We start from the raw sequence: 27,260 nt of genomic DNA on the forward strand, positions 1-27,260 counted from the left end.
CTTGGTGATAGACCCACCGTTCTCCACTTTTTCGTGTGCCTGAGGCCACAACACCATAAGATTCAGCCCTATGGGCGCCTTAGGCTGCCAACATCCTCTATCTTTTGATTGTGGGATAGCGCGATATGGTGAAGATGGTTTGTGTTTTTTTGGGGATATAGTTGGGCGATCGTGGTGCCTCTCGAACTAGATATGCAGAGCTAGGGAGGGGGAGGGACGGGGATCATTCTCTCGTTCTTTCGCGGGGGATTTGATACACCGTACTACTGCTTCGTGATGATTTCAGAAGATATCGCGCTGCTTGATAGCTAAAGGATGCTTAAATGTTAGGAAAGTGGATATATTCAATATCCTATGCCCAGATCATTTTTGCCCATAGGACATGGGGATGTATGATATCATGTTTCAAAGAGAAAAAAAAAAGTCTATTATATTTCATGAGAATGGTTAAAAAAAAACAACGCGACGAAATATGCTACCCCATCTATCGTCTCTTTTCCGCGCGGATCTTCTCACGACGCGAGAGTCGCTCGGCGGCGCGGAGAAGCGAGGAGCGGATGTCGCCCTTCGCGAAAGTGGAAATGTCGTAGTAGGTCGGGGCGATGTCCTAGATTGACACGGGACAGTTAGTAAATCTGTCAATTGATTCCTTTGTTTTTCTGAACGAGCTCGTGACTTGGAAAGAGGGGGGAGGTTTGAACTTACAATAAGCCACTCGGGCTTGACGGCGGTCACGGTACGGATGTAGTTCTTGGTGGTGAGCACGAACTCATTATACAGGACCCACTCAGCCTCGTGGCCGAGCACCGTCGATGGGTGGAGCAGGACGTTCTGGTGGTCCTTGATGGTCATGTACATGCTCTTGCCCTGGCTCTCCTTCTTGGCTACCTGCATGAAAAAACCAGCGCACAGCGCGCGGCGGATGTTCTCGTAGTACTTCTTGTCCTCGAAGGGGGTGGAGATCATCTCGAGCTCCTCGCGTTCCATGATGCGCAGGAGCTGCATGCGGACGTTGTCGGCCGACTGCAGCGACCGGAGGGAGAGGAAGTGGTCGTGGCACCATTGCTTGAGGTTGTCCTGGGCTTCAGGGCTCTTGAAGGCGTGGTAGACGTTGAGGAGGGTCAGGTGGTCACCGTCGGGGTGGGAGAACAGGTCTTTCATCTCATCTGCGCGCTTCCTTTGAGAAGCCGGGCGGACGAACACGTTGGGCACGGAAAGAAGGGCCGTAATCGAGAGGATCTCGTTCGAGCAGTAGAATTCGGGGGAGCTGATAAGCATGACGGCAAGGGCGGGGTCGAGGGGGAACTCAGATGCGAGGCGGCCCAGCTGGGTCAGATTTCCATCGTCGTCAAGACAGGCAAGGTAGTTGAGTTCCTCCAAGGCTCTCATCAGAGTTTCGGGGGCCGGGGGATCCATCAGGTCGAAGTGGACGAGGTCGTCAATGCCAAGTTTCTTAAGCTCCAGCACCGTCGAAGAGAGGTTAGATCGGAGAATCTCGGGGTAGGTCTGATCGATCAGTTCCTTCTTGAAGGCGCCTTCGGTATAGAGACGGAAGCACTTTCCGGGACGGGTACGACCAGCACGACCAGCTCTCTGTTGGGCGGAAGCCTTGGAGATCGGAGAGACCAGAAGAGACTCGACACGAATACGAGGGTTGTAGATCTTTTGCTTGGAGAAACCGGGGTCGACCACGTAGACAATACCGTCGATGGTAAGCGACGTTTCGGCAATGTTCGTGGACACAATGACCTTTCTACCGGGGCGGCCACCTGGACGACGAGGAGGCGGTGCCGGCTCGAAGATGCGCTGTTGCATATGAGGAGGAAGACTACCATAGAGAGGGTAGACCTTGATCGGTCCAGCGTCTGCCTCACGCATCATCTCATCCGCCTCCAAAGAAATCTTTCGAGAGGCATCTTCAATTTCCTCCTCACCAGTCAAAAAGAGCAGGATATCACCCTCGTCTTCGGTAGCGTGAATCTGAAGAACAGTCCGAATGGCGGCTTCAACATAGTCCTGCTCAGGCTCGGGGGTATAGAAAATCTCGACAGGGTGGGTACGACCAGGAACAGCAAGGAGGGGGGCATCGTTGAAATAACGCTGGAACTTCTGCGCATCCAAAGTGGCAGACATGATAATGATCTTGAGGTCGGGTCGGCGCACCACAACCTCCTTCAGAAGACCCATAAGAACATCGGTAGCCATGGTTCTCTCGTGAGCCTCGTCCAGAATGATGGTACTGTAGCGGTTGAGGTCGTGGTCGTGCATGGCTTCTCTCAGAAGCATACCATCCGTCATGTACTTAAGCACCGTCTTGGAACTAGTCATATCTTCGAAACGAATGCTGTAACCGACTTCCTCTCCGAGCTTGACATCCAACTCTGCAGCAACACGCTGGGCGACGGACATGGCAGCGACACGACGGGGTTGGGTACAAGCAACCATCTTGCGCTGGGTCTGCGGCTGATCATCGAAGAGCACGAACTGAGGGATTTGCGTCGTCTTTCCGGAACCCGTCTCACCGACGAAGACGAGGATTTGCGACTTCTGATAAAGCTCTAGGAACTCATCTCTGCGAAAAAAAAAATTAGACAATTTGAAACCGAGAATGCACCAGCGCAGCGGGCAGGGCATAAAGGGAAAATGCGAAAACCAACCTTTGGGCATGGACGGGGAGGTCGCGACGAGTCTGTAAGATGGAGACGTATTTGCTGGAGAATGGCTGGTCGTTGAAAGGGTTGATCTCGCCATCTTCAACCTCCTTAGCCAGAGCAGCAGTCGTCTGATGGCGCTTCATCTTTCCAAAGGCCGGGTGAAGGTCGGCACCGCCATTGTCGGGATACATGTGAGCCAGGTACGGGTTGTTCTTGGGATCTGTCTCAGCCTTGTCCATTTTTTGACGCTTAGCACGCGAACCGTTCTCAGAATCCGAGCGACGATCAACCATGGCGTCAGGAGACTTTGGGGAATAGAGAAAAGGCGGGGTGGACAACAAGTCGCGAGAGAGTTCGTCCGTCGCAGTCCGTCGCAGAACTGTTGTTGGAGGCGAGTTTGAAGAAAAAAAGGCAGCCCTGATAGGCAAGTCGGCCGGGCCTCGCCACAGATACTTTTTGTCCCGCTCACCGCTCAAGTATTCTGCCGTCATTTACCCCACGGCGGTTCGGACAGGCAAGGGGAAAAAGCGCAACAGAACCACGTTTGACAGCCAGCTCCATCCACGAAGGCACACATCGTTGGTGAGCCCAGGCTGGCAGTTCTCCCCTCCAAAATTATTGTGTGACTGGCTCGTGTTAGTACTCACCTCTTTATACACCCCTCAACTCCCTGCTTCTTACAATGGCCTGAAATCACTTCTTGAATTGAAACTCAATTGATCGACCACAGGTGGGACCATCATCTTCATCGGATCAACAAGGCGTTCTCGACGATATATAGCCCATCACCATCTATACGACATTTGGGATAACTCCAGCCGCTCTCCACGCATTCCACCCAATTCCATCGCCCTGAAATTCGCAGACAAAACCACCACTCATCTTCCTGATATCTCTTTGCCCGCCAAAATGGAGTCCTTTACCAACTCCGACACTGTCAACATGACCTTCTGCATCGGGCAACATGAGGAGGACCGAAAGGTTCCCATCACCAATGAAATGGTACAAGCGGCACACGAGAGTAATGTACGAAACTACCACCCTAGGATGCAAGCATCTACTAATTCTTCTTCCTGGATAGTATGACATGTTGACTGCGCCGGTAACCACCTCCCACTTCCAATCCCGAGTGCTCGCTCTTCTCTCGACCTATCAAGGGAGCTTACAACCTTCGGCACCAGGCTCCAATGGAACGATGATGACCAGCGATAACACACGGCCGCTCGTGATCCCTGAGCTCGGACCCGCTGATACGCATATGACCCCGAACGAGGCAATGACCCAACTCGTTGGCGTAACCAGCTCCTGGATTGACTTGTGCTCTCCGGACCCTCTCATTGCAGACATCTCTCGCCAGGTCTTCATGCTGGAAGTGAACTATGCGGCCTTCTGTGGGATTGGATACCTTCTGATTCCGGGGCCAAAACTCCACCACAATGACGCCCATTCGGAGCAGATCATCTACTATGCACGAGCCGTGCAAGATGCCATAAATGTCGCGCCCTATATCCAATTCCACATCTGGACGCAGATGGCCGACACCCCAGATCTCCAAGGAGATAAGGTTACTGACTTGGCCAGCCTCGCGCGCAAGGAGTTTGTCAGTGGCTCGGTCGATTCGGTGTCACAGATTGATCCGTTCGGCACCTGGGATGCCTGGGATATCATCAGAAGAGTCTGTAAATATCACACAAGACTCGTCGTAGGTATGGTACTCAACTTCATCTTAGTAGGCTCGATTCTACTCTTGTATAGCCTTGCTGATCATTGTACTAGCACTCGCACTGCCCAAGCAACTTCCTCCGATGTCCGTGCAGTCCCGCTGGTACTCGGAGCCGACTCACATGCTCACGATTCATGGTAATACCTTCCTCAAGAACCAAAAAGGCTACCCCGTGCTGTCAAAGGCACACCAAGCCCTGATTGCTCGATTCATGCGCCTCCGAACCGCCCCCTGGATCCTCCTTTGTGAAGTTGGCTCTATCCCAGGAGTGGAGGTGGACGAGTCGTTTGAGAACCCTGATGCACATGCACCAGGCTCGGAGTATCCTAGCCTCGCGCAGGCTGCAGTCTCGAACAAGAAGCACCACGATCCCACCCCTCATCTATCTTATGTCAGAAACCTCCAGTCCCGCCAACCTCCCCGCAGCGCTATGGAACGGTTCGGGACAGGCTATCAGGATTATCTCCAAGCCCCCCTGCAGCCATTGACCGTCAATCTGGAGAGTATCACCTACGAGGTCTTCGAGAAAGATCCCATCAAGTACGACTGGTACGAAAGAGCCATCGCGAAGGCCCTGACGGACTGGTCGAAGAAGCCGAAATCCGGGCCAGATGGCAAAGTATCGGTCGCTGTTGTTGGAGCCGGTCGAGGACCGCTCGTCGGCCGTGCCCTTCGAGCCAGCGCCGAAACAGGCGTGGAAATTGACCTTTGGGCGGTGGAGAAGAATCCCAATGCATTTGTTCTTCTCCAGCGTCACAACAAGAATCACTGGGGTGGGAAAGTCACGTTGGTCCACTCCGACATGCGAAGCTGGAAGGGCCCTCAAATCGCGAAGGGAGCCGCTCCAGCATCGCAGTCAGCATTGGTAAGAACAGCCAGACCTTTCCCCTCCATATGCAAATGCTAAGAGCTCCCTCCATAACGCTTATACTTAAATTCAGAACTCCACGCAATCACCCACCTCCGGCACCGCGGGACCCGACCTCGTCCCTACCACGATTGACATCCTCGTCTCCGAGCTGCTAGGCTCCTTCGGCGACAACGAGCTTTCTCCCGAATGCCTCGACGGCGTCACCCACCTCCTCACCCCAGTCCACGGCATCTCCATCCCGGCCTCATACACCGCCCATCTCACCCCGATCGCGGCGCCCAAGCTGCACGCCGACGTGATGAACCAGTCCATCTCCAATCCCGCCGCCCCCGAGACGCCGTACGTGGTAATGCTGCACGCCATCGATTTCCTGTCCACGAACCAGCCCTCGGCCACCGCGCTGATGAACTCCGGCGCCGGGAGCCACCACCACCACAGCGTGCGCAACTCGATATCCACGCTGCCCGGCGGCGGGGGATCCAGCGAGACGCCCATCCCTTTCGTCCAGACGACCTGGTCCTTCGAACATCCGAACCTCAACATCCCGCCGCAGTCCCCGTCCTCCTCGACGATCTCCAACGCCCACAACGTGCGCCGCACCCGCCTGACGTTCCCCGTCCAGAACCGCGGCGTCTGCCACGGCCTGGCAGGCTACTTCGAGACCGTGCTCTACCGCGACATCGAACTGTCGACGAATCCCGTGACCATGGACGCCAAGAGTCAGGATATGATTAGCTGGTTCCCCATCTACTTCCCTCTCAAGGTCAGTTTTTGCCTCGAAATCATCCTGCGTATGACCTCACATCTACGAGACATCCTTGGGAATTGTTGTGTCTGAAATTAACACCCGCAAAACAAAATGACAGACCCCTCTCAACGTCCCCGATAACGGCGAAGTGGTCGTCACCATGTACCGACAAACAGATAACCGCAAGGTCTGGTATGAGTGGATGGTGGAGGTGTTCGCGTTGGAAGGCGCAGCAGCATCAGGAGGAGGCAACCCGGAGCCTTCCACGGCCGTCGAGCTGATGGCAGCTCCGGTCATGAGCGGTGCTCGGACGGCGGGCGCCTCCGCTGCCGTGAACAGCCCCGATCGGGAGCGCTCCAAGGCGGCGGCGGCGGTCAGATCACGTGGCGTCCGGCGCGTGCGTGTTGGCACCAGCGATCTACACTCCAGTATCAAGGAAGGGTGTCTCATGTGATTTTGACATGACCATCTACCTCTTCTCTTGTTGTAGTGGTTGATCCTCAGTCTTGGGGAGATCAAGGGCTATCATGACGTAGTGATAGTGGAAGGGGAGGGTTGGAGGATAAATGCAGTGGATGAATTATCACGGGTTGATATTGGTTATTGTGTGAGGAGTGCTGCGTGTAATGTGTGACATGTGATGAAATGAACATACGTAGTCAGATTTCTGGAGTGGGGAGAGACAGAGAAAATAGCGGGAGGCATAGTATAGTAGTATAGTATAAGTTGCCTAGTACACATGCCACCTACTAGAACTTAGAACATTGAGATGAATCGAGTTGAGGGGAGGGGAGTTGGTTGCCTCTCTCTCACTCACTCTTCGCTGGTTGAACCACATATACATTCACACAGTTGGTTTGAAATGTTGAGATTATCCATTCTCGGACTTGTGCTCCGCTTACGAGTGTTGAGACCAGCCAAGAAAGTACAGTGACCCAGAAAACAAAAAAAAATATGACCGCGGATTAATGTCCGCTCTATAAACGATGACGACCAACTGAACGGGTTCCAGACGGATGGACAATTGTCAATGGGAATTTCCCTCCCGACGGACAGCTCGCTGGATTGGGGATATAGGCGATGGTTTCCAATGGGAAGTTAAATGTTATTGGCACGGACCACACAGAAGCGATCGCCTCGCCGCCTGCGAGAGCGATTGGCAATGGATGATCGATGGGGGAAGGGTGGACGTGCCCAGCTGCTTCCTGTGATTTGGATCGAGGCGGCCCGAATTTGGAAGGGGGGTTCAAGGACTCAGTAATGGCTCAGGGCTCTTGGCCCGACAGATTATCCTTGGGTTGATTCACGGTGGTTTGTTTGGCTGGGTTGGTTGGTCTCTCGGCGTCCAAGCGTCCGCGCCCGCGGCCGGAAGGGGAGGGTCCTCGGCGATGGTGGTGGCCTCGCCGTGTTTAGCGATGTCCCCCTTTCCCCATCCCCCGTCCCGGGGATTGAAGGGGGCTATGTTATGCTGTGATAATCATCTACTGAGTACGGAGTACTTCGTAGTTTGATACAAAACAACGTACGGGGTACTGGGACTGTACCCACCCGTAGGCGTAAGGTCAGCATAAGCAACGCAGCCTAGCAAAGCAAACACCGAATTCGGTCGGCGGGTCGTCACACTGGGCGCACCTCCGTGGAACAAACTGTAAAGCTGCAGATCGGAGGAACTGTAGTCTGTAGCCAAGACAGGAACTAGTGTCGCGGTATGAAGGACTATTGGCGAAAGATGGGAAGGTAGAGAAGGGGATCAAAAGCTGGGAACAGCCTAAAAAGCACCTCCTCGATTATGACGAGTTAGCTCCAGGAGTTATTGGATTCACGTTTACCACAACGAGAGTCAGAGTGAGAAACGTGTTGCCGTGGACTGCCGTGGTTGGTTTCATGTCTTGACGGAGCGCGAGGTTCCGATTAGATAGATATCGAATTGATGGTGCAGCTAATTGTTGGATATGCATCACATACTCAAGGTTGGCACTCCTTGGTGCTCCCTCTTTGGCAATAGTTAGTTGCTGCTGCTGCATTGCCTTATCGTCGTCATCTTTGCTGCACTGCAGTTACTGCAGGCCCTGGAGGGGAACCGAGTTGCATACTTAGTCCAGTTGGCTACGGTGGTTTTCTACCTGGTTTCATGCTGGGATGAAGGGGTCCTGGACCACGGCTGTGAGTTTGACTGGAGTTGGCAATCGGTTCCAGGCCGACGAGTTGGTTTGCTTATTCCTAGACGCTGTCGCGATCTGTCCCATGTCCCCTCCTCCCGGCTCATCTTATCGTCCACGACAGAAGAGGGGGTACGGAACAGATTCCCCGCGGCAACCAAATTGCTCCGGGAGAGTAGCCAGTCAGTGAGGATTTCTTGCTGCACGCTGAGTCGATGTCCAGTTTCTGTGACAGACTGACGGGCGGGGGAGAGACACTTTAGGGGCCGGAATCTCGCAATTGGCAGTCGGCATTGTTGTATTCTAATAACGATGATTGATGATAACGATAGCGTATCGATAGGCAAGTGTGGTCGGAGTTAAGCCGCCTTCCAAGTTCCGAAGAGCGGCTGCCGAAACGAGGGGGAGCTCCGACTGTCGGGACGGATAGGCGGATTGGCGGAAGTACTGGAGGAATACCTGGTTATGCTAAGGCCAAGTACGGAGTAAGGGTAGTCCATGATAATGCAGCTATGAATAATGCATAGAAGTCTGGAAAATGATCACCGAAGAAAGAGGACTGGAATGAGAATGCAGTTGGGGGGGGGGGGGGAAAAGGGGTGGGGCGGGCGGTGGAAATGAAGATGTGTGTCTCATGGTTGCAGGAAACGAGCGTCGGAGGTCCGAAGCAGGCAGGGAACGAGAGAGAAAGAGAGAGGCTGAGAGCAAGTGTGAGCAAGTGTGAGCACTGAGCACTGAGCACTGAGCTTGGATGGAGAGAGAAATTGGATGGAACTTGGAGAACTGGAAAGAGTGAGTGAGTGCCAGAAAAGGCAAGCCAGTCACACGGACCACCTTTTCTTATCCTCTCCAGTCTCCATTCAATGGAATCCACTCTTTCCATCCTTTTCCTCCACGCCTTGGAGGCAAAAAAAAAGTCAAACAAGAAAAAAGTAAAAAGATAAGCCCAGCTCGGCTTTCTTTTACAGTACAACTACCACGAAGACCACCTCTACCACCACACCACCACACCATCTTCTTCATATTCTCTTGTTCTCTTGTTCTTATTGACCTCACATCAATAGAACAGAACCCAGTCAGTTCCCTTATCTTCCAAGGTTTCTCCTCCGCCGATGATTGTCCGGCTGTCGCGTCGCTCTACCATCATCACCACCACTACTGCGGGTTGACACAGCTGCTCTTTGTTTAACCCTCACTACTTTCTTGCTACTAGTACTGCAAAACAATCTCCACCCCTCCACTTTTCACCACAACTCCTGTACTGTACTTCCCCTGGCTTGACTCGCGCTCTCCTCCTCTTCTTCTTCTCTCCTTCTTATTCTCCTCCCACCTCCTCCTCCTCCTCCTCTCCCGCCCGACCGTGGCTTTGTCCCGTTTTATTCTTTCATCCTTCTACCGACCGGGTTCTCCTCACTTGCGAATTAATCCTTCCGCTCCCGCCTTATCCACTTTCCAGGCCTGACATGGTTCACTCAACGAGCGAAGAACGTGCCGTACATTTGACTCGAGAGGCTGTTGAATTGATAGATGCTGGTCACCGTGAGGTATGTCTGACTTACACGATTCTCTTTCGTACTTCGTCTATCTGAGAGTCTACCGTGTCGTCGCGTTAGTTTGCGACCGCTTCAGGTGGCTAATGTCATCTATCGCAGGCCGCTTCGCGGAACCTTCGAGAAGCCCTCACCTTAGCGCCCGAACATCCAGCTGTCAAGGAAGCTTTCCTGAAGATCCAAGAGGAGGAGGAAAATGGCCATCACCTCCTAGATCTCTGCCGCCGGTATACTTCAGGGAAGGACGAACCCGCGGGTAAAGATGCCGCCCTCTATCTGCGCACCGACGGCCTCAAACCGCCCGAGGAGGTCGCACTGGATTGTGTCAAATTTATCTTGGCGCAACGCCCACATGCCTTGTCCTCGCTGCAGGACGACATTATCTCCGGTCTGGTTCGCCAGAGTACAAGCGTGCGCCAGCACTTCTCCAACCAGCTTCAAATCTCCGTCACCACCTTCTTTGACGAGATCTACGAAAGGGGCGACGCAGCTGCTGTTTGCCTCGACACCGTTGTTCTAGACCCCTCCGTTTGGCTATCGCAGGATGCTCGTCTGCATTGTGAACGTGAGCTCTTCCAGCTATTCATTGCCAAGCTGATGGAGTCTGGTCATGATGAGGACGGCCGCTCGCTCAAAGGTATTGCGCGGCTGCTCGCCGTTGACGCGGCCAGGTTGCAGGATCTGGTGGATGATGAGAGTCTGGATGTGATTTTGTCGTCCCTGGATTCTCGCCTACCCCTTGAATGGAGAAGCCAGGCTACTTTGGCAACAGTCAAGTACCTCGAGGTCTCGAAAGAAGTTGGCCAGAATCGATTCTCCAACCTGGTCTCTTCCAAGGTGATTAAGGGCCGCAGTGATGGGCTGATTGAGGCCTTCTCTGCAACTGCTGCCGTCTTTCCTGTGATTCCGGAGGCTGCCGCAGCTCTTTTTCTTTCGGAGAGTTTTCTGGCTGCATTGGCTCCTCTGACTTCCAGAGATGCGAAGAGCCGGAAAGTCGAAACATCGTTCTTGGAACTTCTAAATGCAGCCTGCGTCAACAAAGACTGTCGTGAGGCGATCTTCAAACATCTGTCTACCTGGCTCTCTCATCTTCTTACCAATGGCAGTGACCAAAGCTCTGAGTTGGCAGCGGTTATCCTGGCCAAGGTTCGGACTGCCGCGCAGGTCGCGCCCTCCGAAACCATTGGTAAACTCCAGGACGAGGACACCCGGGTTATCGAGCTGGTTGATCGGTTCAAAGACTCGATGTCGAAGCGCAAGGGTGAGAGCATGGCTAATGTGATTGAGGGTCTGGCCTATGCCTCTGTCAAACCCGCCGTGAAGGAACAGCTTGCCAAGGATCCAGTCTTTGTGCAGAACCTCATTAGAGTGTTACACGAAAACTCTACTGTTCCGTCAGTCCTCTATGGTGGCTTCATGATCATCATGAACCTCACTCAGTTTCTTCCCAACCTGACGGAGGAACAAAAGAAAGTCTCACAGCTCAAGTCATACGCTGAAGCATCGCCCAAGGCCCGCAACGGCCCCGATCCCTTGGACGAAGAGCAACACGTCATTGCTCGTTGCACCGCACTTGTCGAAGCAGGAATTGTTCCCCTTCTGGTCGACTGTGTCAAGACCAGCCTGCCTTCTGTACAAGTTCTCATGAGCAAGATTCTTCTCTCTCTCTCGCGTGATCGCAAGTCTCGCGGTGCTCTAGCACAGCAGGGAGCCGTCAAGCTATTGATTGGTATGTCGACCGTGAAGCAGGGCTCGTCGCCAACTGAGATAGTCAGCAATGCTTCACATGCGCTGGCGCGAATCTTGATCTCTGTCAATCCTGCGCTTGTTTTCCCGAGCTCTGGCTTCCCCCAGATCACATCTGCGATTCGACCTTTGACTGCACTGCTTTCCGTTCCAGAGACAACCAGCCTTTCCACAGAGCAGCCGCGGGACTTGCTTCCTGTCTTTGAGAGCTTGTTGGCTCTGACGAATTTGGCCTCACACCCTGATGAGTCCGCTCCTGAAGCCATTGTTCGCCAAGCCTGGCCTGTTATCGAGGAACTCCTTCTTTCCAATAGTCCCTTGGTACAGCGTGCTGCATGTGAGCTTGTCTGTAACTTGATGACTTGCGAATCAGGCGTAGTCAAGTTTGCCGATGGTTCGAAACGTGCTGCCCAGCGTCTGCATATCCTCTTGGCCCTTACCGATACTGACGACCTCGCCACACAAAGTGCTGCGGGTGGAGCTCTCGCCATGCTCACTGAGTTTGATGCAGCGATGGCAGGAGTTCTCGAACGGCCTCGTGGTGTTCAGTTGCTGCTTGGTCTGTGCCAGGAAGAAGACGACGGGCTTGTACATCGCGGTGTTGCCTGTATCAGGAATATGACCTGTCTTGCCACCGGTGATGTTGCTCGTCGGGCCAAAGATGCCATCAAGCAGAATGGGGGCATCGACATCTTGACAAATCTGCTGAAGAAGACCAAGAATCCCGCTATCCTCCAAGTAGGTGTCGAGGCCCTCAAGCCTTTGGTGTCATAGGCATCTTGTCTTCATAACGAGCTTTCACGTTTCCATAGTTATTCTCGGTGTTTCATACCTATTTTGCTCGATAAAGCGTTGTGAGTTTGCGGTATTACAGCTCGCGTCAAGGGTTCGGTGTTCGGTCCGGTTGTTTGTGGTTTTTAACGGCGTTCATCAGCCTGTCTGACTTTTGGTGTTATGATGTGTTGCTCAAGTTTAACGAATGTTGCTGGTCTTATGAGCGTGGGGAACGGTGGCTGGATTTTCTCAATGCGTCAGGGGATTCCGGAGTGCATTTGTCCCTTTTTGAGTCCGCCATAGACCAGAATGATGTGCTCTTTTGTGTCGAATCAAGACGACCTTGATAGCTATTTATTGAATGATTCTCTCGTTGAGAAATGCTTCCATCCAATTAGTGTAATCATGACCTTCCAGTGAATGGCAAGGGAGTTGAACAGTTGATGCGGAGTAACCCAAGTAAAATGCGGGGTGACGAGATTTGAGTGGGGGTAAAAGTGGAGAGAGACAGAAGGGAGAGGAGATTGGGAAAACCACCCGCGAAGCGGAATCTGTATAGCAAAATCTGGTGATTTTAGGAGTCAAGCCTTTTTCAAAGACGATCAAGGCAGTTAATTGCTGAGGGTGTATGCACCTCTTTCGGTGAGAATTGAGTAGGCTCTTGCTTGACTTCCAGTTGAGCTTTCTCCTCGACTGCCCCAATGCCCCTGTCGATTGATATATCGGTAAGGTAGGGGTGACTTATCCAGGAATCAGTCTGCGATATAGTCGACCCGGAGGAGAGCCCTCATTTTTGACGGGAAGTAGAGTCATTCAGAGAATCGAAGGTAAATAAAAGAGGAAGAAAAAACAAGGAAAAACCAGAATCAAGAAAGGGGGAGAGGGCGCGAGGGCGCGAGGGCGAGGTTTTGAGGGAAATAAAAGCGTGCTCTTGGTGGTGGTGGTGGTGGTCGAAAAATCGCGCATGCAAACATACTAGGTAGGTAAACACACTTAACTTACCGGTCAGTTCAACACACCCTGCCGGGCCCCCGGCCGGCCGGCCCGCTGGCTGGCCGGCTGGGCTGGGCTGCCTTGGGGATACTTATGACGCAGTTTGTGTAATTCTGCAGGTTTTGCGTATCTTTTGATTTATTCCCCCTGGTTTGGAGGTGTTAGAATTATTATTTGTAGGTTATCTGAGTGGTTGGGTTTTAGGGGTTGTTTACTTTTGGGGAGAGGTGGGTGTATGCGGTAGAGGGAGGGTTCAAGGGTTTGTGGTGAATGGTTACTGGTGAAAACTGAGATTTTAAGGGGGCAGGTGTAGATGGATTTTCATGATGGGATCTAATGAGGTGCTTTGCTTTAGTTATCGATGTTCATTTTAGCTTTAGCCAAATTCTGGGTTTGGAGGATCGTTGGGAGTCAATTGTGCATTTTCTGACTAAACTACCTTGTTGCTGACTAGACTCAAATTCGGCCTTGGAATCTTCCTTCGGCTTCTTGCTGATGGATAGGGCAATTTGACATGTATGTCAGGTGTGCTTGCCATATTCTGGGGAAGTTTGTCTTGAACATTGCGCTTGCATGGGATGTCTTTGAGCGAGAGTGATGGACTTGATTGTCGGGGATGCACTAAGATGACAGGATGTATAAGGAATGATCCATGGAAATTGTCTGGTGATATGGTTCGAGGTTGTGGATTGTGGACGGGCAGCGTTCAAGGTGTAGTTGCGTTGCGGCGCTCGGAACTACCAGTCGCTGGCGCCTTCGACGGTGTTGTCACGCTTCCAATCGCTGGCTCCATCAACGGTGTTGTCACGCTTCCAGTCGCTGGCTCCATCAACGGTGTTGTCACTGCGCCTCCAGTCACTGGCGCCTTCAATAGTATTGTCACGCTTCCAGTCACTCGCTCCGTCGACAGTAACGTCACGCTTCCAATCGCTGGCGCCTTCAACGGTGTTGTCACTGCGCTTCCAGTCACTGGCACCTTCAACGGTGTTGTCACCGCGCTTCCAGTCACTCGCTCCATTGACGGTGTTGTCACCGCGCTTCCAGTCGCTGGCGCCGTGGGTTGTAGAGACCAAAGCAACATCGGGTGTTGGGAGGGTCAGAACACCAGTCACCAGGCAAGCGGCCAAGCTCAGGGTCATGAATTGCTTCATCTTGTTGTGTGTGATGTAAACAGAAAAGAGGAAGTATAGCAGCAAAGTGTGAAAAGCGAAGTTGAGAAAGAGATGGATGTCCAATGCTGGATGAGCTCTGTAGATTGATGTTTCTTATGAGAGGAAACAAGCCTCTTTATATAATAAGAGAGGGCAAGTCTGCCTAGCAGGTGAGAGTTATAGACCAGACCAGTTGCGCGGTGGGTTCACACTATCCTGACCTGAGCAAGCCCCGGGTGAATGTGGTAGTGCTGACTCGCAACAATAATGGGTTCATCAACAAAACTTTGCCATGAGTCTCGTATTCAGGACGGCGTCATTTCCGAGTAGCCGCCATTGTGGACGAGGCTGACTGCAGACGGTTGCAGTAAAGATGCATTTAACCTATTTCAATGTTATCACTGTGTAAAAAATGACATAGAACAGATTTTACCATCTTCCTTATTTGGAGATATCTCTTCATACGCTACTGCACCGGACGTCGAAGTGGCTGATGTTGGTGTACTAGGTAGACTCCTGGGAAGCAGAACGTGATGCCCGCAGAGTTAGTGGGTTGAGTGAGTAGATGAGGCTATGAAGGCGGTCAACTTGGAACTTAAGGAGGCTCTCTACCCCGCATGCTACGAGTTGTGGGGCCCTTAGAGAGCCATTGGAAGAAGGGATTTGTCGCTGTTATACCTAGAACTACCCGAAAGGCTGATTAACCTTTGGAACCTACACGGAACCCTCATCCCCTTGACTTGATCCAAAAGGCATGGAGAGACAGGTCTAATGATTCCGCCATACTGACATTGCTGAAGAATCAACAACTTTTTATCGCCTAAGCTCATTCCTTCCCTGCATAGAGATAAACTTGGCAAATGTAAGCACGGAAAGTGAGTTACATCAGCAACGGGCGATGCTCACCAATGCTGACTCGTGCAAGGCTTCATAGCTCCAACATGTCACCACAAGCACTACCTCATCAATTAAGGAGAATCAGGCTGAATCTTTAGCTTGATTTGCCACAGCCATCAAGTGACTCTGGCGCGCCATCGAGCCTCATCGACGCGGCAAGAACGACAGTGACATACTGCGATGTGTACCACGATCCACAGCTCCACAACCAGACATTATTTGTCAGGCATCATAATCACGAATCCACTTGATTGAAGCTATACAAACACAGGGCGGAATCAGTACCGCTACCCACACTCTCTTGAGCCCATTTTCTCGTGTATGCACATAAGACGGCAAAGGGGCGCTTTGCAGACGACATGATAGAGGGCTTGCTCCACCCTCCAGAGCTGATCTATACCACGGAACATACCCGAGGGTGCAATTGCTCGCAACAGAGGATGGATCTGCCTATTCGCATGGCTCGACTCGTATCTGCTCTTGGGTTGTATCCTCAACATCCGCAAAGCCTCGTCATCCGAACATCGCGAAGCTTCATGCTTCTACTTCGTCTCCGGCCAGAGGAATCAAGTGCACAATTTGAGGACGATAAGACTACTGCTATGCAATCTCAGACATACTGTGTCTTCTCGCTGCTTTGAATCACATTCTCGGGGCCTACTATACTTGAAGTTCCGGCCAGACATCATGAATGGGTCTAAAATCCGGTCGCTGGGTGCCCCAGCCTCGCGACCCGGGCTACAATGGCTGCAGGTATTGGCAGGGTGACATCGTGCAATCTCCCCTGGACCTCCAGTCATCTCCACCTGTGATATACTCATCTCCGCGGGATTTCCAGCTGAGGTATCGTTATCCAAGATGACTATATCCACGATACAGTTGCGCCATTCCTTAACAAGAAGTCGTGTACTTCTTGCATTGATAAAATGATCATTTCCTCTGGTGAGATCCTTAGTGAATACGAGACTCTAGAGGTGCATATGACCTCGACCTGTGTTTAGGCTAGTCATTGAAAGGTTTCATCTGTGTATGCCAGGGCATGCATAGATGGGGCCAGCCCGCACGTTTCAAACCGCATACCCACGCTGTTCACAAGCTTCAACCCATAGCCGTCGGGTAAATACCGCAATCGACTCATTCAACTCATAAGGGCCCAACTGTCGCCCAGTTACCCCTCTCTTTGAAGCAATTATCCTCGAGTGATATTCAGCTGAATGGCCGAAGTCACTGATTGGAGGGACTTTCTGCCGTAGTGACAGTGATCATGCACCTGAATCGCAAAATCCAAGCCACCTGCGAAGGGCGAAATGTCGTTATCAAGACTTCGTCAAACGGAAGAAGGCTGATGGTCCGGGCTATTTTGTTGATTTGTGGCCTCGTTCCCACGAAACAGTGGAGGAACCTCGTATTGCTAGTGATCATCTCTGAACGCGGTAGCCAGAGCCAGTCCTTGGTTGCCACCACGGCACCATTGGATGGAGATATGTAGAGCGACTATTAGCCGTGGGATGTGAGGAATGGAGGCAGCGAGCATCGTTCGGGTGGGACGCGAGATGATAGCCTACACGCTAGGCGGTATTCAACTACTGATGGAGTACTTGATGTTGATTGTGCATAGTCATACAGTGCCTGATCAAGACGCTGCACCTCCTATCCTTCAAAAGTTCGTCCTATTCGCTAACTAGGACTCACCACACCTGAAGTCTGCCAGTGGACACGCTGTTGAGTGTCCTTGGCTATACAGATTCGTACCGGAGAGTTTTCGGCAAGGTAATGCATGGCTCTGACGTTCCTTTATCGAATCCGGGGGTTGCATTTTGTAGACCTCCCGCTGTACTAAGGCCCATAAAAAGCGGGCGTCTACGTCCAAAATGCCCAGCAGTACTGGTTGTTGCACTCAGAACCAGAATGCAGACTCGCTATCACTTGGACAAAAAAGTGCAGCAGACCATGGGCATTCGAGTTCGATATTGAAGTATGGAATTCCAGTTACTATAGTCTTCTTGAGTCAAAGCTAGCTCTAGTATACAGCCACACGGCGAGATTTATGGCAAAATGAGATGTTACAAAGTAGCCAGAGCGATCAGCCTCCTCTCCTCCGAAGACCTCGAAGAGAGCAGCGACTTGATGTTCTTATCATAGTCGTTCACAAAAGCGATTAGGAATCGAGACAATCATATAAAGCCTCCATGTTCTTGCTTCAATAGTCCGGATTGTAGAAGGAAGCCGCGTGATCGAATAGAGCACTATAAATTATTGACCTTGAGGTCAGGCGACCAGGATGTATCAGCTCCTTTCTAAGATAGTGCAGTGTACTTCGGTAGCAAGGCCATTGTCAAACTTCCAAGGAGAAACAAAGGTGCAGCGAATACCAAGAAGTGTAGTCAAGTTTGAAGTGAGGAATGTCTACTTTGCAGCATAGTGTATCACTAGTGTGTGCAGGAGCAGGTCACGTTAGAGTCGAGTACAGTAATCCTGCAGCTTGGAGGGAGGTCATCTGACTTGACGGGAGTTTTCCATCTTAACAATAACTCCCGAAATGCAACTCCTTCTTACTTAGTATGTCGAAGTTACTCAGGTCATAACCTCAGGGAGATTGCAACCCTTCTTTATTGGAACCATGCAATCACAGGCTCAAGGCTAAAATAGTTATTCGAACCCTTCGAGGTTCGAATGGACAATGTTCGGCCACGACTCGCCCTCCCCCCTCCCTCCGACGCATCTGGCCACAAATCAGAATGAGGTGACAGTGAGGGGAACGGTGATCATCGCTGCGAGGGAATATCCCGCCAGAAAGAACTTCTGCTTCTCGAATCCGCCAGCCTCCGCGGCCTAGATAGCAGCGGGTCACCGGACTCAGTCGCCCACCAACGGGCTAAGCACTATGGCCGATTCAGTGACAGTCAAACAGTCTAGAAGGCTTAATTTGCGAATTGGTGGGGGAGCAAGTCAGCACTATTGGCAGACTAGCAGCTGGTGTGAGACTTAGATTAAGAACCGGAGAATGGCCCCCTTAATCGAATACTCACTCACAAGTCTCAATTGAGTCAGTGAACCGGCCTGATCAACATAAGGTTACCGCCATTTGACCTGTTTTCCACACAGATCCAAGAGCGGAACCATCTGCTAAGAATCAGATTCCTCACAGACATCTTACTCATAGACACTGGGCTGAACCAGTTTTCTGCGGAGGAGATTGCGGGCAAATCAGGGAGCGTCCGGCGTGCAGCAGATCCAGCCGCCCGCGTTCAATGGTCATTCCGCCCCGAAATTCTTCTTCATCTTACGTCGGGGTGGATTCCTTTCATCCCCACTCGGGTTAGCAACTGATATTTTTGTCGGTTCCCTTCGATCATATGTCTTGGCCGACTCTCGCACGTGCTGATAGCTCGGTCCCTTTCCTTTGTCGCCTGGTCCCAAGGATTCCAAACTGTATATGACCCGTGGCTCTCGCCTTCTTTTCTTCAATTATCAAACGCATCCATCTCTCTCTCTCTCTCTCACTATCCAACCATCCAGGTTCTTCCCACTACCCCATCTGGCTTGACCATGACTCCGCGATAAACTAACACATGGCTCTGTGCTCGAAGTTTGACTTGTCATTTTTCTTTTGTCTGCCCCAGATCCACTTGTTCTCCATTTGATCATCATTTCGTCAGCTGTGCTCTTCCTTGGCCGAACAAACCCCTAGACGAGTTCTAAAAGAGCTTGTATTTCACCTTCTGTCCTCATCTCGAACATCTTCGATTGGCCTCGACTCAAATTCTCTCGAAAATGAAATTTGGACGCAATTTGCCCCGCAATGTTGTTCCGGAATGGAGCGCGAACTACATTCATTACAAGGACTTGAAACGGCTCATCAAAGCCTCGGCGGAAAACGTAAAGGCTGGCCATGAGGCCGATCTTACAGGTAAGCTTCGACCCTATCTCTACTCACTCAGGCCGTTGAGCGCTTGTTTTGACTCGAACTTTAGGATTTTTTTATGCGCTCGATCGAAACCTCGAGGATGTCAACTACTTCTATAACAAGAAATACACCGACTTTGCGCGCCGCATGAAGATTCTGGAAGAGCGATACGGTCCGTCACTGGATGGCCGCCAGCGCCTGGATTCCGAGGAAGTTGAGGATCTTTTGGCGGCTCTGCTCGAGCTACGTGGTCAATGGCGCAAACTCCAGTGGTACGGAGAAGTCAATCGGCGGGGCTTCATCAAGATCACCAAGAAGCTGGACAAGAAAGTCGGCGTTCAGACACAGCAGAAGTACCTAGAGACGAAAGTCGACCCACTGCTCTTCGCGTCGAATCCGGATATAACCAATGCTCTGAAAACCATCAACGACCGCTTGTCGATTCTTGGGGAACAGAAGATCAACGATGATGCCAGCTCTACACACTCGTCCCTGTCATTCAAGGCAGGCCGATCACGCCCCCATTTGAACCTGCCATCCAGTATGCTTCAGGCTGTTGACGAAGCGTTGCACAAAAATGATACTCACGTTCTACTGGAGTTACTCGAGACCTTGAAGGTGGCTGCGGATGACTCGGGAGAACACATCTGGCCCAAAGTCCTTCAAAGTCTCCTCCAGCGATCCATCTACTATCGCGCGAACGCTTGCATCACAGTGTTGCTGAACCGCATGGACACGCTGGACGAAGAGGACGATATCAACAAACGTAACTGTATCCATCGATTGGTGATCTCGATCGGTCGAGCGCAACCCACCAACGATTCGGAGCAGTCTGCTTCTATGGTCCTTGACTTCCCTCTGGAAACATCGAATTACATCACTCCTGCTGCTATGCCTACTCTCCAAGCACCTCGTTCGGTTGTGAAAGAGGACGAGTTCCCTCAGCATCTGGAGAGATCTGATCCATCGGTGTCGCTGCTGCTGCATATACTAGATCAGCTTCACCCCAGCCAGCGCAAAGCCCTGCTTGCGAAGGATATCTCCGGGCGTACCCCGCTGCATTACGCAGCACAATATGGATTCAAGGTTGTGTGCGAAGTCATTATTGAGCACCTGCAGGCGTGGGATATGTTCGACGTCACCGAGGGAATCGATGGCCCACGTTGGCAGGACAATGATGGCTGGGCTCCGTTGCATCTGAGTGTTGTGGGCGGCCATCCCTTGACTACGAAATATCTCCTTGAGTCCGAAAACTGGCATGGGGCCAATAAAGACAAAGCCAAAATCCGCAAACAAGTCTCGCGCTCGAGTGCTGTGCTGGCTTTGGCGACCAAAGCAAACTTTGTCGACATTGTACGCCTTCTGGTTGAGGCCGGAGTGGACATCAATTATCAGGACGACCACGGCGAAACCGCACTGCATGTCGCTGCCCGCTTTGGTCACTATGAATGCGCGGAAATTCTGCTGCAGGGTAATGCAGAACAGAAGGCCGACACGGAACTCGCTGAGAAGACGTATGGGTGGACTCCACTGTTCATCGCTTGCGTTGATGGAGCTTTGAGAGTTGTGGAATTGCTGATCGAAGCAGGCGCCGAACTCGAAAGGCTTGACTCTTCCGGCTGGACTGCCAAGGAGCATGCGGCTTTGAGAGGCCATCTCGATATCGCTCGATGCCTTGCCAAAGTCACACCACCTCCCGAGATCAGCGAAGCGGAGCCCGTCATTCCCGTTCCAACCGTCTCGTCCGCTCCACCATCTCCTCCACCGTCGTCTTTGTCTGACAGGCGGTCTAACGCACCTTCCAGCAATACCTCGTTGCGCAATGCAGAGCCTATCAAGACTTTTGGCCATCGGTATCTCACGGATGAGTCCATGGTTCTGGTCAGCCTGGGCACTATGGACATGCGAAGCTCCATCGAGGCTGTCAATCTTGACCGAATCCCCATGGAGAGCGCCCATTCCACCCAGCTCGACACTGCTTTGTCGATTGTCGTTTCGGCTAGCGGGGCTCGAGGGGAGCCTGAGATTATTGACCTTCCTGTTCAAGATAACATTTCGACTGAGCCCATCGTTTTTCACGCCAAAGATGCTTCCAAAGTCAGGCTCCTGTTTGATCTGGTCCCTACCTACGCTGGCTCTAAGGACAAGATTGTTGGACGGGGTGTTGCCTTGCTTTCGAGTATCAAGCCCACGCTTGGATCCCACCGCATCAACCTCAAAGGCGACTCTACAGTCCCTATTGTTGCAGCAAACACATTAGAGGTGATCGGCTCGGTCACATTCAATTTCCTGATCATTACGCCATTCAAGCATCCCAACATGACAATCACTGGGGACCGAACGTACTGGAAGAGTATGAGCTCCACTATGGTGATTGGGCATCGTGGTCTTGGTAAGAACTTTGCCAGCCGCAACTCATTACAGCTTGGCGAGAACACTGTGCAGTCATTCATCGCTGCTGCTAATCTGGGCGCCTCCTACGTCGAATTCGACGTCCAGCTGACAAAGGACCATGTACCTGTCATTTACCATGATTTTCTTGTCAGCGAGACGGGAATCGATGCTCCTGTCCACACTCTCACGCTAGAACAATTCCTCCAAGTGGGAGACAATAAACCAGCCCGTCGCCCTGGCTCGCCACCACAGACGCCAGACGTTTTCGGCAATGACAAGGGTTACTTCAATCCTCGCCAGCGGTCGATGTCTGTTGGTGGCTCGGAATATGACCCATCCGAGCTGAACGAGAAGATCAAGCACACCCGTGACTTCAAAAAGAAGGGCTTCAAAGGTAACAGTCGTGGCAACCATATTCAAGCGCCTTTCGCCACATTGGAAGAATTGTTCAAGAAGCTCCCTCAATCCGTTGGGTTTAACATCGAGCTGAGTGAGTATCCTTCCGGTCAAAGAACATACACACGAGACACTGACCACGTCCACCAGAATATCCCATGCTCCACGAAAGCGAGGAGGAGGAGATGGACACGTACGCAGTGGAGTTGAATTCTTTTGTGGATACTGTCCTTACTAAGGCCTACGACATGGGTCAGGGACGCAACATGATCTTCTCCAGCTTCAACCCAGACGTCTGCTTGCTGCTTGCTTTCAAACAACCCTCTATTCCCGTGCTCTTCTTGTCGGACTCCGGAGCGTCTCCTGTTGGCGACATTCGTGCTAGCAGTCTGCAGGAAGCAATCCGCTTTGCATCCCGATGGAACCTGCTCGGTGTTGTCTCACAGGCTGAGGCTCTTGTTCTGTGCCCTCGACTCGTCCGAGTGGTAAAGGAGTCTGGATTGGTGTGTGTGTCGTATGGAGCAATCAACAATGACCCGGCCAACGTCAAGGTAAGTCAACAAAGCGCACCAACCTGCCGTCCTCTCTAACACTTTTCTACAGCTCCAAGTTGCTGAGGGTATCGATGCGGTCATTGTGGACTCGGTCCTCGCCATCCGAAAAGGACTTACTGAACATGAAAGCAAACGCGGGACGCCGGGAGTCTCACCGCAGCCCAGTCCTTTGGCGCAGCCCACACCTAGTGCTCTCAAGGACTCGATCGGAATTCCCGTGCTGGACCAGACGGAGGAGAAGGACAACGGTCTTCACGTGAAGCCGGAGGCAATTCTCTGAGCCAGCTTTCGATGCTGATTCAACAAGCGACCAGCTGGACATTTGGCCCGATTAATTACACATAGATTGCATCTGGGAGATCCTTCCCATCTAGAACTCGATGATCGTTTACGTTTGTCCTTTATGGACGGATAGTGGGTAGTAGTAAGCTTCGCATAGCTTGTTAGATACTCCTACCGCGGTCCCGATGGCACGAAATAGCGACTGACCGATTTGGATGCGACGACCCTGCCCTTTTGCGACCACATCAGCACCTGTAGATCCCCCGCTCGACTTCCCCATTCGATCTCAGGTAACTACCGGATAGTGAAGCCCCCATCGACCCTGATGTCCGCGCCATTGATCATCCCGCTCGAGTCCTATCATGCCATTAGTTGATACTGACCACCCTGCAGAGCGTTTCTTCAGAACTACTTACCTGACAGAGAAACAGCACCGCATCCGCCACCTCCTCCGGCAGAGCAAACTTTCCCGTTGGGATAGATTTCAAGAAGGCATTCTTAACCGAAGCCTCCCCCCAAGCTTTCTTGCCCAGCTCCGTCCACGCCACGGTGGGCGATACCGAATTGGCCGTGATGCCCCGCCCCGCCCACTCGGACGCCATACTCCGCGTCAAGCCCAGTAGCGCCCCTTTGGAGGCACAATAAGCCCCGTGGCGCGGCAACGCCACATGAGCCGCCTGCGAAGCGATATTCACGATCCTTCCCGGTGGCGGTGTCAATCGCGAAGCATCTTGCCCTTCAGCAGCGGCCCCCGCCGTTCTTGCAGATGCAAAGTAGAGCCGCGCGAACGCCTGCGCGCACAACATCGGTCCCAACACATTGGTCGTCAGATGCTTCAGCGTCTCCTCGGGTGGCGTCGCCTCCATGTCGCTCAACGAGACATACCCGGCCGTATTGATCAGGATACTCGGAAAGGGTCTTGGATTCGATGAGGACAACGATGACCGTGTAGACAATGGGGTCACCAACTCTTCCGCTAATTTGGCGAACGCCGACTCCACGGACTCGGGCGACGTGATGTCGCATTCGTAGGTGTGGATGTTTCTATGGTGGTGGGAAGCAGCTGCTCCGTACCCGGCTTCGAGGAGCTGATCGCGCCGGGCGGCTTCGAAGGGCGCGTAGAGGATGGCTAGCTGCGCGCCTTGTCGGCGAAGCTTCTGGCCGATGCTGGTGCCGAGGCCGCCTGTTTGGGTTGGTTCTGTTGAGTAGAGTACATTGGGTCTGGGGGGGTGACTGTAAATTGTGTGGTAGGGGGGAGGTGGTGGATTAAGGATGGGTGAGTGGGCGGGTGTAGTTACCTAGACCTCCGGGGAGGATTGCTAGTCTGTTGGCGAGGGCCATGGCGCTCGTTCGAGAGGATTAGACTATTGATTTTGTTGAGTTGTAAGTATATGAATGTACTACAGTGGGTATATCTCAATCTGGGTTATCATGCTTGGATGAGACGAAGGAGGGGGATGCGACCTGGGCTACCTGAGGTAGGAATGTGACATCCCTCGGGAGAGGAACAGCCCGAAGAGATGATATCATTGGAAGTTGGCGCAGTCCATCCGTCCTGCTACTTGTAATATGAGTAGTAAATCTGCAGATACAACCTACATTTCCAAGTATTGTCAGAATGATACGAAGTACTCGATAGGCTTGTGTACCTCATGCCTTCGCGATAAGCAATCCCTTCCCACGCCTAGAACCATAACCCAGTCCCATACACCCATAGCTCCTCATATGCGCAGTGAAAAGCCGCAACGTGACCAGTTCAACTGTAAACGCCTTGTTTCCGAATAAACGCCATTCCATAAGAGAAGAACAACACCCATCGAAAAAGCAAACTCCTTGCAGTCCTCATGATGAAACAACAGCAAGAAACGCGACAGCTAACCATCCCGGGCCCGCCAAAGCCCTTGCCCAACCTCCCAAACATTGACCCTGTTCTCTGCCACGTGCGGTCTCGGCTCGCGTTCATGCTCCCTGACATCAAGACGGAACCCTCCCAAGACCGATTATCCCCACGAGCCGAGTTCGTTGAGGTGGAAGGTGTCTTCGCGGATTTAGAGGTTGTGGTTCTCGAGTCGGAGCAGGGTGGCTTCTTCGAGTTGGTTGTCGATGTTTAGGGATGGGGACTCGGAGGCTAGCTGCTGTGATTTGCTGTAAAGCTGATGTAGAGACACCACTGAGGCTGTTTATCTACATAAAGGTCACGATGCCAGAACTATATATTCCAGATGAGATCATTATGGTGCCAATGGGGGGGGAGAGCATTTATTTTAGTCTCTATTTTTGTAGCCAACTTAAGTCCTTCTTGTCAAGTCAATGACTATTTCCACACATCTAAAGGGTCCAATATCAGTGGCAGTTGAATGGGAGTTGATAGCTATACAAACCAGTCAGCAAGTGTATAGTCCAGATGCACTATTCCCAAATCGGCAAGCAACTAGAGCTGCCCTGCTAGTTCCGAGCGGTGGCGCAGGCGGTGTACTCCCGATTCCTCCGGCTTATCATTATCAATTTGATGCTCTATACTCCTTTGCCACTACCTCAAGACCCCCCCCCCGTACAAACTTATTTCCCTCTGCAAAACACAATGAACTCTCTCACCCCCCACTGGACCTCATAGCCACCTCAATTCCTCCCAGGAAGCCATCCATCAACCCACCCAACCCTGGACCGCGCCTCCAGCCACCACTCCCAAAAATGAACACCATCGACGCAACAGAGCACTACTCAACCAGTGCTCACGGTACATCCCATCCCATCCAGTCCCAATCTCCCCTTCCACCCCCCTCAACCCCCAAACTAACATCCAGACAACAACAGACCGACCCCCCTCCCTCCTAACCGTCATCATCGACACCAACCCGCACGCCTGGGCCCAACTAAGCAGCCAATCCGCCCTCCCCCTCTCAACAGCCGTCGCCAACATCCTCGTCTTCCTCAACGCCCACCTGGCCTGCAACTACGCCAACGAAGTCGCCGTCGTCGCCTCGCACACCCAAAAGGCCACATGGCTGTATCCGGTCGCCGCCGCCTCACACGACTCAAACCAACCCCCCCGCGACAAGGACGGCGACACGCCCATGCCCTCCCACAACCGACCCCCGCCGCCCCACGAAATGAACAAATACCGCCCCTTCCGCATCGTCGAAGAACAAGTCACCCAGAATATGCACAGGTTACTCGGCGGCACCACGGCCGACGATCTCTCCGCGACGACCTCCACCCTGATGGCGGGGGCCTTGACGCTGGCGCTGAGCCACATCAACCGCCGGACGATCGCCTGGGCCGAGGCGCACGGCGGGGAGACGGATCCCAACGCCCACGCCAACAACACCACTACTACTAGCACCAACACAGCTGGAGGAGCCGCCGCCGCATCTGGTGGTGACAAGGCTAGCACCGAATCCGGCCTGCAGTCGCGCATCCTCATCCTCAGCGTCAGCAGCGCCACCGGCGCCGCGCACCAGTACATCCCCATCATGAACGCCATCTTCGCCTGCCAGCGCCTGCAGATCCCCATCGACGTGTGCAAGCTGGCCGGCGACGCCGTCTTCCTGCAGCAGGCCGCCGACGCCACCAAGGGCGTGTACATGGCCCTCGCCGAGCCCCGGGGGCTGCTCCAGTACCTGATGATGGCGTTTCTGCCGGACCAGCGCTCCCGCCGGCATCTGATCCTCCCCACGCGCGTGGATGTCGATTTTCGCGCCGCGTGCTTCTGTCACCGCCGCGTCGTGGATATCGGGTTCGTGTGCTCGATCTGTCTGAGTATCTTCTGCGAGCCGTTGGAGAAGGGCGAGTGTTTGACCTGTGGGTCCGTGTTGGAGATGGGCGACTACGGGGCCAAGCCGGCGGTGGTCGCCCGGAAGAAGAAAAAGAAGAAGGTTCGTGGGCCGGGCAATGGGGCCTCGGCCACGCCTACACCGACGCCGACACATGGTCCGTGAGGGTGACCAGGACATGCTATGGCTGCCCTTTTTGGTAGTCACGACATCGCTACTGTTCTGGGTATACAAGGCACGAAATATCTAGAGCAACCCACGCCACGGGAATTACTGTATTATCTGTGGCCTCTTAGGCTGGGAAAAGTAACTAGGAAACGGATACCCTCGGTTCCTCCCTCTTGTTGCCCGCCTCAGCTCAACACATTCTGACCTCCACTTGACGCAGCAACGAGCGCTCGGTGCCAGGCCAAACCGTGTTTCCCTGATCTGGTTCACTGGTGGAAGAGCTATGAGCGAGAATAGACTTGGATCGTCGCCCCAACAATGGAATTGACACGAAGCATCGATCGAGAATCTGGCCTTCGAGGGGAGGAGGCGTCAGCGTGCGATACTGAGCGTTTTACACCCGGTACATAACACCACGAAGTTTTGATGGCAGACGAAATGATAAAAAATAAAAAACAAGTCACTTACTTTGTAAACTGGTCAACACTCTGAGCGCAACAGTAGATGTACGCTAGGTAAT

The 27,260-nt window shown here is 52.6% G+C and overlaps 7 protein-coding genes across 7 annotated transcripts; 4 read left to right on the top strand and 3 right to left on the bottom strand.

The window, feature by feature from the left end:
* Positions 1 to 362: 362 nt before the first annotated feature.
* On the bottom strand, positions 363 to 3,057 carry BO72DRAFT_445707 (DEAH-box ATP-dependent RNA helicase PRP43). Its single transcript, XM_040944120.1, has 3 exons — positions 2,658 to 3,057; positions 706 to 2,572; positions 363 to 607 (listed from the first exon to the last, which is right to left on the bottom strand). The coding sequence occupies exons 1-3, from the start codon at positions 2,945 to 2,947 to the stop codon at positions 485 to 487; spliced, it is 2,280 nt and encodes a 759-aa protein (XP_040803898.1). The 5' UTR covers positions 2,948 to 3,057; the 3' UTR covers positions 363 to 484.
* A 506-nt stretch (positions 3,058 to 3,563) lies between these two features.
* Positions 3,564 to 6,450, top strand: BO72DRAFT_372488 (protein arginine N-methyltransferase; the record flags this gene model as incomplete). Its single annotated transcript, XM_040941045.1, has 5 exons — positions 3,564 to 3,680; positions 3,736 to 4,360; positions 4,431 to 5,242; positions 5,319 to 6,011; positions 6,115 to 6,450. The coding sequence occupies 5 exons, from the start codon at positions 3,564 to 3,566 to the stop codon at positions 6,448 to 6,450; spliced, it is 2,583 nt and encodes an 860-aa protein (XP_040803899.1).
* Positions 6,451 to 9,397: 2,947 nt separating this feature from the next.
* Positions 9,398 to 12,619, top strand: BO72DRAFT_23364 (UNC45-central domain-containing protein). Its single transcript, XM_040939871.1, has 2 exons — positions 9,398 to 9,699; positions 9,808 to 12,619. The coding sequence occupies exons 1-2, from the start codon at positions 9,619 to 9,621 to the stop codon at positions 12,223 to 12,225; spliced, it is 2,499 nt and encodes an 832-aa protein (XP_040803900.1). The 5' UTR covers positions 9,398 to 9,618; the 3' UTR covers positions 12,226 to 12,619.
* Positions 12,620 to 13,636: 1,017 nt separating this feature from the next.
* On the bottom strand, positions 13,637 to 14,666 carry BO72DRAFT_445712 (uncharacterized protein). The gene is made up of 2 exons (XM_040944121.1): positions 14,591 to 14,666; positions 13,637 to 14,532 (listed from the first exon to the last, which is right to left on the bottom strand). The coding sequence occupies exon 2, from the start codon at positions 14,367 to 14,369 to the stop codon at positions 13,956 to 13,958; it is 414 nt and encodes a 137-aa protein (XP_040803901.1). The 5' UTR covers positions 14,370 to 14,532; positions 14,591 to 14,666; the 3' UTR covers positions 13,637 to 13,955.
* A 4,374-nt stretch (positions 14,667 to 19,040) lies between these two features.
* BO72DRAFT_372256 (glycerophosphocholine phosphodiesterase) lies at positions 19,041 to 22,797 on the top strand (the record flags this gene model as incomplete). Its single annotated transcript, XM_040941038.1, has 4 exons — positions 19,041 to 19,176; positions 19,241 to 22,057; positions 22,114 to 22,514; positions 22,567 to 22,797. 4 exons carry the CDS (start codon positions 19,041 to 19,043, stop codon positions 22,795 to 22,797), a joined length of 3,585 nt encoding a protein of 1,194 aa, XP_040803902.1.
* Positions 22,798 to 23,006: 209 nt separating this feature from the next.
* BO72DRAFT_445714 (putative short-chain dehydrogenase/reductase) lies at positions 23,007 to 24,284 on the bottom strand. Its single transcript, XM_040944122.1, has 3 exons — positions 24,098 to 24,284; positions 23,216 to 23,982; positions 23,007 to 23,156 (listed from the first exon to the last, which is right to left on the bottom strand). The coding sequence occupies exons 1-3, from the start codon at positions 24,138 to 24,140 to the stop codon at positions 23,094 to 23,096; spliced, it is 873 nt and encodes a 290-aa protein (XP_040803903.1). The 5' UTR covers positions 24,141 to 24,284; the 3' UTR covers positions 23,007 to 23,093.
* A 1,122-nt stretch (positions 24,285 to 25,406) lies between these two features.
* On the top strand, positions 25,407 to 27,197 carry BO72DRAFT_423853 (TFIIH/NER complex subunit TFB4). The gene is made up of 2 exons (XM_040942855.1): positions 25,407 to 25,536; positions 25,614 to 27,197. The coding sequence occupies exons 1-2, from the start codon at positions 25,491 to 25,493 to the stop codon at positions 26,735 to 26,737; spliced, it is 1,170 nt and encodes a 389-aa protein (XP_040803904.1). The 5' UTR covers positions 25,407 to 25,490; the 3' UTR covers positions 26,738 to 27,197.
* Positions 27,198 to 27,260: the final 63 nt, after the last annotated feature.

This window comes from Aspergillus fijiensis, assembly GCF_003184825.1.
Source record: "Aspergillus fijiensis CBS 313.89 unplaced genomic scaffold BO72scaffold_11, whole genome shotgun sequence".
NCBI lineage: Eukaryota > Fungi > Ascomycota > Eurotiomycetes > Eurotiales > Aspergillaceae > Aspergillus > Aspergillus fijiensis.